At 47.1% G+C, this 9143-nt stretch overlaps 1 protein-coding gene across 1 annotated transcript in view; it reads left to right on the top strand.

Annotated features, from left to right (window-relative positions):
• OC90 (otoconin 90) overlaps positions 1-9143 on the top strand; it is a 45617-nt gene that overhangs the window by 20390 nt on the left and 16084 nt on the right. The window contains exons 7-11 of the mRNA XM_019519593.1: positions 1960-2016; positions 4363-4413; positions 5429-5479; positions 6521-6577; positions 8382-8426. Of these exons, the coding sequence (XP_019375138.1) occupies positions 1960-2016; positions 4363-4413; positions 5429-5479; positions 6521-6577; positions 8382-8426 (261 nt within the window). The remainder of the gene's footprint in view (positions 1-1959; positions 2017-4362; positions 4414-5428; positions 5480-6520; positions 6578-8381; positions 8427-9143) is intronic.

Here is a 9143-nt window from a genome sequence, read left to right as displayed (position 1 = left end):
GCAAGGAGAAAAGAAAGGCTGTGAGCTGAACAACTTGCTTCACGGGGGGGCCAGGTGTTGGGCCCTGAGCCAAAGGCTTTCTTCCTACTGCCTGGGTTAGGATGGAAGGATTTGGGTTTTTGTTGTTGTTTGCTTGCTTGCTTGCTCTGTACCTAAAGACTATGTTTTAACTGGGAGGAGTGGCTGAGCAGCTCCTTAGGGAGCAAAACGGCCTGCAGAACCCGCCAGGCTAGGCAACCTGCTTGTTATCACCCACCAAACAAGCCAAACAGCCCCAGAAGGCAATACAGCATTTGTGAAAGGGGAAAAAAAGAACTCCTTCATGACCAGAGATCCTGGGTTTCTCTGATAAAAAAAATACTTCTTTTAATCCCAAAATTGGGTAACCTGAAATCCACATTTTCCATGATTAAAATGAAACACCACTATATATAGATATATAGATACTACTTCTAGGTTAAATTTAGCAAGTGTATGGGAGGCGTAAGGAGACAGGATAGGGAGTTCTCAGTTCAATAATCAGCACAGGTGATACCTGAATTCCCAGTGCAATCCCCATAAAGGCTAACTCTTCCCCTGTGTGATAGATGCCTGGCAAATCCCATGTCTCAGGGCAGTTGCTGGCTACTTGTAGAGGTCATGAACGGGGATCCTGGTTTTCCCTAACAAAAAAACAATCCCCAATTTTTGGATTAAAAAAGTAGCCAAGTATATATGTGTGTGTGTGTGTGTGGTGTTTCATTTTGATCATGGATTTGGGTTAGATTTTTTAATCCAAAAGTTGGGGATTTTTTTTAATCAGAGAAAACCAGGATCCCTGTTCATGACCCCTACAGGTAACCAGCAACTGCCCTGAGGCATGGGATTTACCAGGCATCTATCACAGGGAAAGAGTTAGCTTTTATGAGGACTGCATTGGGAACTCAGGTATCACCTGTGCTGATTATTGAATTTAGAACTCCCTATCCTGTCTCCTTATGCCTCCCATACACTTGCTAAATTTAACCTGGAAGTAATTCAGGGTTTTTGCCCCCACTATATTGCTTTGAAAGCCATTCCAAATCCTCATGCCTCTGATAGATAGAAACCTTTCAATTTCCAGACTGAATTTATTCATAACTTGCTTGTAGCCATTTGTTCTCGTGCTGATACTGCTCTTTTACCTAAAGAGGTGGTGCAGACAGAAGTGACAATTTTCATGTGATCTGGCCAGAGAAAGCAGTCAATAGCTGTGGCCAGACACAAGTGCACAGCTGCAGACAGCTTTAAAAATGACCAACTGGCGAGAAATCTGACCCTTCATTGCATGAGATACCAGATAAAGACATTTCAAAATGTAACTTGGGTCTGGGGAGCTCCCAGCTTGTTGCTGTTTTCAGAATGGGAGGGGGGAAGGGAGTGGGGGAGTTCAGTCTGGGGGGTTTTCAGCCCTCCTGGAGAGTGTATTGCAGCTCCCCCCCCACCAAGGTGAAGGGGGAGCTGCAATTCACCTACCCCACTCTTCAGCACTGACTGGGAAACCCCAAGAATGAGCTCTCTCTGCTGCCTTTCCCCCTCTCATTCTGAAAACGGTGAGCTGGCAGAGCTGTGACCTTTGCTGTGGGAGCCTGGCTGCAGGCTCCCAGCCCCAGCTAGATCCCCCTCACCCCCTGGAACCACCAGTGAACTTCTGTATGGTCCAGGGTAACGTAACTTAGAACACTTTGCAGAAAATGATCTGAATTACAGTGGGAGCTGCCCTTCTGTCTGCACCCACAGTGCGGACAGCAACATAATAATATCACCACTGAACGAATGCAGCAATAGAAATATTAAGAAATAATCAGAATCTGCTCACAGCCACATTGCCAGTGACTCTCACCACATTACATCAATTTGATGTGGATTTATTTGCAAATGAGCTGACTGTTTTGATGGCTGTAATGTCTCTTTGGAATGAGAACTCTTTTATTTCTGCAGAGCTTCTTCATCACAGGAATGATAAAACACTGCTGGCAACAACCTCCATGGAAGAAGGTTTGTGCATTGACTAATCAAAACCCCCAAGAATCCTGGAAAGATAAGAACTTGTTAAGGGTCACGTGATCCAACACATGGCTGAGCGCAGAGTATAATATTGCCCTGTTTTGCACAGTTGTACTACAGTGCAACAACTTCTTTGCAAGACAGTATTTTCATTGCAAGTGAATACTTTTTTCCAGGCAAAGACTGGTTTCAACAGCCCAGTTCTTTGAGGAACGGGTGCTCTGTGACTCAAAATCACAGCTGGGTTAGGAGTCAGTTGCTCGCTCTGGGAAGGTCTCTATGGCTAAGATAGCTTACTATGCAGTGCCATGTTGTAACACGCAGCACTGCCTCATGAACTGGAAACAACGTAGCAGCCTTTGTGTAGCTCTGAGTCTGGGCAATAACTTCTGTCTCTCAGCTGTGTGCACAGCTATGCTGCTTTGAGTTCAGGGGATAGCATATGTGGAGAAGCGTGGTGAGAGTCAACACAACACCACCTGGCATGGTAAATCAAGCAGGTTTAAATGCAAATCTAGCCCAAGGATGATGAATTAGGGCCTTGTTACATGTTACACTGTGAGCTGCACAAATATTGATTGGCATAAGGGTAACACCTTCCACCTGGGTGGCGTACTGTTGGGAGTGGCCAGTGGTGATGTGTAGGGGTGCACAGGGGAGCATGGGCATCCTTTGAGAGTGCTGGTGCACCCCCTGACAGTGCTCCCCACTTAGGTGACAAGCAGGGGGGCAGGCAGGAGTGCTGGCCAGGGAGTGGGGGTGCCAGGTGAAGTGCTGCTGGCACTTCTGGGAGCGCTGCGCCCCCAGTCGGTGAGACTGGCTGTGTAGGGACCTCCCTGTTGGTGCAATTGGCCATGGGGGAATGCTCCTTCTGGTCGCTGACTGGCTGCTGGGGGGGCACGTGCCCCCCTCACTCAGGTGGCACCAGCCGCCCATAGGAGTGGCCACACTTTAATGAACAGGAGCTGGGTCATATGGATCAAGAAATAATTCTGCTCTGAAGTGGCATAAATTTGAACCACATAACTAGGGCTCTACCCAACTCAAGGTGGCGGCCACCTGATTTTGTGGGCAGATCGCAGTGCTGGCTGCCATTTTTGAGGGCTTATCATGGCTAGGGCCCTTGCATGCCTCTGATTGGCTGAGGGCCCATGGTGGCCCCACCACCCATGACTGATTGGTGGAGAGGGCTTTCCATCGTATCGCCTGGTCCCTTTACCACTGATTGGCTGAGAGGGCTGTCCCTCATCCAGCCCCACTGATGGTTGGTGGAGGGGGGTGCATGACAGGCAGCCCTCAGCTGATCAGCAGTGAGGAATAGGGGTTGCACCCATCCACTGGGGAGCCAGCATTTTATTTTTAGTAAGTTTTTTATCTCCACAGATTTCATGGAAATCACTCCATTTTGCAATTTCTGTGAAATCTGTGTAATCATGACTTGGGTAGGTCCCTACACATAACAGGGGCTTTAAGCCACTTGAAGGTTTTAACACACAGACAAGCTTGGGGTTAAGAGCTCCAGGAGCCACCCAGAAAGAACATGCGACTAGCTCCAGAGTTATACAGTGTCTCCAACAGAGAAACTGAGAATGCCAATATATGGGTGCTTAGGACATTCCCGTAGAAGATCAGAAATGTAAGCCAGGTCTTTAGGGTGGTGTCACAAGTGGTATCACATGTTTAGTTGCAAATCACTGGGATGTAGTGACTTATTAAATTAAATACCTGGGTGTTTAGGAATTAACCTCCCCTGAAAGGGAACAGCTTTTCAAGGCCATAAGGACACTTAACATATGCTAAACTGCATTGAATGTGTGTCTGCTTGTTTTTTAACTGTACTTAGTAAGTGTTATGTTGAATGTGTGATGCCATCCTTATTTTGGGATCTCCCACATCCTAGTTGAACAACTCCCTGGCAAAGTGGTGCTAGGCATGCTCGGTGCACCCATCAGCATGCCCAAGACAGAGAGTAGCACTGGCACTTGCCAGAGAATGGCTGTGTTGTCTCTTGGCACTCTGTGTGCATGGAGCAGGAAGGACACAGCATGGGCTTTTCCATGCCAGTGCTCCCTTGCATGGTCCAATGTGGTATAGGTATACCCAAGGATTCACTGAGCTACTGCTCCAAGCAAATGTCTGGGCTTTGTGGCTGTCAAGACAACACTTTAGCTTTCAGTGTGGTTTTTGTTTTTAAAATTACTTCACTAGTAGCTGGCAACACCAGCTGGGGTACCCCCCACTCTGAGCGTCACTGCCATTACTCTGTGGCTGCCCTATTTTTGTCACGTTTGTTAGACCTCACCCCTAGCTTTGCGTCTGGCGTCTTTGTGTTCGCAGTTACATCAAGCAGGCCCAACCACATAGATGTGAGAACAACCAGAGCAGGAGGTGAGTGGCTGCTTCTGTATTTGCATTCCTTTAAAGACTCTTTTTTAAAGAATATAATAAAAATGTATTATCATTAGAGAGCACTGAGTTAGCTCTTCATCACAGCACCCAAACTATAAGCAAGAGGGAGCATTTAATTGGAACTTCACAAAGCTAAAAACATGGCAAACTGCTGTAACATGCGCAATAAATGCATCCAGGAAAATACAGAGGGTAGGAGCTAGACAAGCATTCAGTGTTACTCCAACTCTGTTCCCACTGCAATCAATGGGAGCCTTATCATGGCTTCAGTGTTGAATTAAATCAATGCTGAACACTTTTCAACATCCCATTTGAAGACAAGCAGGCTTCCTTATATTATAATTTCACAACAGAAAATGCAACCATGATATAAATTTGCAGATGTCAAATGATTAAAAGCAGACAGCAAAAAAGACTACTTGTGAGGATAAACTCAGCATGATGAGGAAGTGATGTCTAATGGTTTGGGAAGAAATTTGACTTCTCTTCCTAGCTTTGTAGCTGACTTTCTGTGCGACTGAAGAGAAGGCACTTGGGCATGCAACTTAGACCTTGCAACAGTTTTGTGACCTATTAAAGTTAGTATGTGTTAGAGATAACCCTTGCCTGAAAAGGAACAACTCTGCAATACCACGAGGGCACTTAACACGTGGCACTATCTACATTTTACAACTTGGCCTTCCTGGTGCGCTCGTCTACACCATGTAGCTATGTGGTCCTCATGTCAGAACAGTGTTTGAGGTACTTCATTAGCAGTGAAAAAGCATCTAGAGCCCAGATATTTGCTTCCCACTTTCTTACAAAATACACTTGTTACTGGGCTCTTGATGTCAAAATGCATTTTAACTTATAAAGAAAAAAAAAATCCAGCTCTGCTCTCGTGAAGTGTTTGCTTCCTGGAAATCTTCTGAGAAAGCTGTGCTCCCCATCTCATAAAAGGCTGTACATGCAGCTTGTTTCCTGCGGGGTTGTTCACACTTCCTGTCTTTGACAGTGACGTCTCCTGAGCCCGATGATGTGGTCCTGAGGACTCCCCAAGCCGGAGGTAAGGATGTTTGTCAGCGTTACTTTTTTCCGCCACAACATCAATGTCTATTTGTACTGTGTGGCAACAGCCCCTCCTTGCTCTGATTGCTTTAGGATCACAGGGAGGGATTTGAGGGGCTTTTCCCAGCTGCCTGCTCCTTCTGTGTGCTTGAGCATATCATTTATCCTCCCTATGCCATGCCTACAAGGTCAGCATGCCAGGGCTGGCAGCATCACCATTAAGTACACCGTGCTGCTCCGCACGGGCTGCCTCCAGAGCTGGAATCCGTGGAACTGCATCCAGGCAGCACTTCATGCGGGCTAATTAACACTGGTGACTGACAGTCAATTAGCCTGCCCCCTTGGCAATTAGCCTGCCTTCAGTGCTGTGCAGGGAAAGCCCCACTGCGGCTGGAATGGGAAGCAAGTCGCGTGCAGCACTGCAGAGTGCTTGAAGGTAGTTCTGGACACAGTAAGTTTTCTGTGGGGGGCATGGCCTTAGTTTCCTTCTCCGTGAAATGGGGCAATTGTATGGACCTTGTCACATGTTACACTTCGAATGCGTTAACTGCACTTAAAACACCAAGGTCTGAGCATTCAAGCAGTAAAAGACGTGCTAAGTGCCATCGATGTATAGCAAAGTTAAGCCTTTTCTGGTGGGGAGTATCTCCAGATCCTATTATCTAGCGTGTTGAAGGAATTTCCAGCTGCTCCACGGAGATTACACAATCAGGAGACTCCAGTGCAGTGCTGAGGCTGAGACCTAAAAACAGCTGTTTGTTGGTCCCAGCCCCCACGGCACACCACAGCCCACGGGAGTCTTCAGTGGCTCTGGAGCTTGGGGTAAGTGTTTTATTTAGATTGCCATAAGCATTACCTTGTGACTGCTGAGAAAACTTTCTAACTTGTAGTAATGCTTACAGTGATCTCAATAAACCAGCTTCTAAGTGTAATGTGTGACACGTCCCTTAATGCTCCGCGGGAGTCTCTGACAAAAGTCGCGGCACAGAGGACAAGCTCTTGTTTGGTTCATTACCATGGTGCTCTGCTTTCTGTGTAGTGATTGCAAGAGAGCAGGAAAGCACCACTGCTACCTTAACGGAGCCAACACAAAAAGGTGAGTGAGTTATTCTTTTGATTTTTCCTGGTCACCACAGGGCCTGGACATGCCACATTTTACAGTGGTATAATGGGTCTTTATACCAGTGTGAAAAAAAAAAACAAGCCTGGGACATGGCCTACTGCCCTGCACCAGTGTAAGTTATTCAGATCTGGTGTACGGTGACCCAGGGAAAAGTCAGGAGTGAAACTAGGCAGGACAGTGTCACACTGGTCTACCTGCAGCTTATCCAAGGGAAGTCGGGTGTTACTTGCACCCTGCCGCCTGGTGACAAGGCTCTGTGCCTGTTTCAAGGACCTGCACCCCTCTGCATGATTTACATTGCTGTGCCACACTGATGTGAATGACAATGATGTGTGTCATGTGTCCAGGCCCACAATGATGCAACTTCTTAAGTGAGTGTTGCATGTCCCTGCTTGAAAATCTACGCACAATGATCAGATTACTGTCTTGCATCACTGGGACAACATGGTGTCATTGGAAATACTGAACAGATCCATTGGTGAAACTAAACCTGCAAATGAGTGACACCAGCATGGCGTTTGGCAGCAAAAGGGCACTTTTGTCTAAGGGATGTAATATTATGACACTGCTGTCTTCAACACAATCGTTTTCATCCTCTTTACTGGGAGACAAAAAATGTGCTCATTTTATAAGGAAGGAGGCAAGTTAAAAACCGTATTTAAACAAAAAACATGACATTGTACTGTAACAAAACCCTAGGTTGTTGGCAGGGTTGCCGACCCTTCAGGATTGCCCTGGAGTCTCCAGGAATTAGATATAAATCCCCAGGAGATGCTGAGAGTCACTTGGGAGACTTGGAAATGACAGGGCATTTATTAAAACTAATATTCAATGTTGAATCCAGTGTATACGGTAGTCCAGTGGGTTTTAAAATGTAATAGCAATGTACATTTGCCTTCCTGACAATGTCTACACACCGTAATCTGTAACTGATAGACGCAAGCACACGGGCATGTTTGCATTGCATGTCATGGGCACGTTGGCGCTCCAGAAACCTCTCAGAATAGATTCAAACAGAATTGTCAGCCCTAGTTGTTGGGGGGCTCCCAGAGACACACCCCAGGGTTGTGTAAGCTTATGGGGCCCCACTCTGCTGAATGGCCACACCCAGGTTATTAGTTTGCCCAGAAACCACAGGCACTTTGGTAAAGTGATGGAAAGCCAAAAGTGTTCACTACAAGGGAGAACAAATGGTACAAAACAGATGTGATAAAGGCTTTGACGACAGAGCATAGAAAATCAAAACTACCACCTCGCTTTCATAAATGTTTCTGTGAAAATCTCCCGGGGCCAACCCCCCCCAGTCCCAGGTCATCCCCTCCACCGGGGACCTCCAAGCCCCTCTCCTCGCAGGGAGCGCCCTCTCTAGTCACTCCCTTGAGAGCGTTTCTGCCTGTAGATCCGTTTCACCGTTTTGTTGCATTTATATTTTACACCTCACTGAACACGAGGTGCAAAACTAAACCAGGCAGTTTCATTTTCTGGAACTTCCTGGCAGGAGTGCAACACGCTGGGATTGCAGCCGCTGCTGGGGAATGGTTCACTCAAGGAAAAGCGCCGGCATTTCTCTGCCCATTTCTCGGCGGGATTTTCAAAGGCGCAAACAGGAGTTCGTTGCCCAGCTCTAATTAGCTACAAAGCCCTTTGGGCTTTTGAAAATCTAAGAATATATTAACATTAGATCTTCAAATACATTCACAGGCCCTTTAGGATCATGTCTTATCTCTTACCTCATGCAATATTTTCATGAACCTGAATGCTCTTGAATGTTTTGCAGTTACTACAGTGAAAGCCACAGACACAGCCCTGGATACAAACAAAGGTATGGACGGCGCAATCCAACACTGGTTTGGGGGACCTCATTCTGGTTTTGATTGGACTTTTATAAGGCCCATAGAAATAGACTGAAATAGATCAGGAATTATCAAGTGACACTGAATAGAGAAAGCAGGAAGAAGAATTTCTTTGCCTCCGTCTTCCTAAGCAGGGACCGGAACAGCCACCCCCCCCTGCTGAGCCCCCCTCAGGCCCCAGGGGAGGCGCACCTAGGCCAAGGGTTAGTGAGGAACTAGTTAGGGAGCTTCTGGAGGGACTGGATGTATTCAAGTCAGCTGGTCCAGACGATCTCCACCCTAGAGTCCTAAAGGAATTGGCTGAGGTCATTGCGGGGCCCCTGGCACGGCTTTAAGAGCACTCGTGGTGCTCTGGTGTGATGCCAGAGGACTGGAAGAGGGCCAGTGTGGTTCCCATTTTCAAAAAGGGTAAGAAGGAGGACCCGGGAAACTATAGGCCAGTTAGTCTTACTTTGATCCTAGGCAAGCTGTTCGAGAAAATTAAGCTGGCACATATCCACAAGGGGCCAGCAGGGGAGATTATGCTTAGGGGCAACCAACACAGGTTCATTAGCGGCAAGTCCTGTCAGACCAACCTGGTGGCCTTCTATGACCAGATCACCAAAACCTTAGATGCAGGGGTAGCAGTGGACATAGTCTTCCTGGACTTTTGGAAGGCCTTCGACACTGTCTCTCACCCCGTTCTC

The sequence above is a fragment of the Gavialis gangeticus genome, unplaced genomic scaffold (genome assembly GCF_001723915.1).
Source record: "Gavialis gangeticus isolate Ggan-Ray unplaced genomic scaffold, GavGan_comp1, whole genome shotgun sequence".
Classification (NCBI taxonomy): domain Eukaryota; kingdom Metazoa; phylum Chordata; order Crocodylia; family Gavialidae; genus Gavialis; species Gavialis gangeticus.
This window is presented reverse-complemented; position numbering and strand designations above follow the sequence as displayed.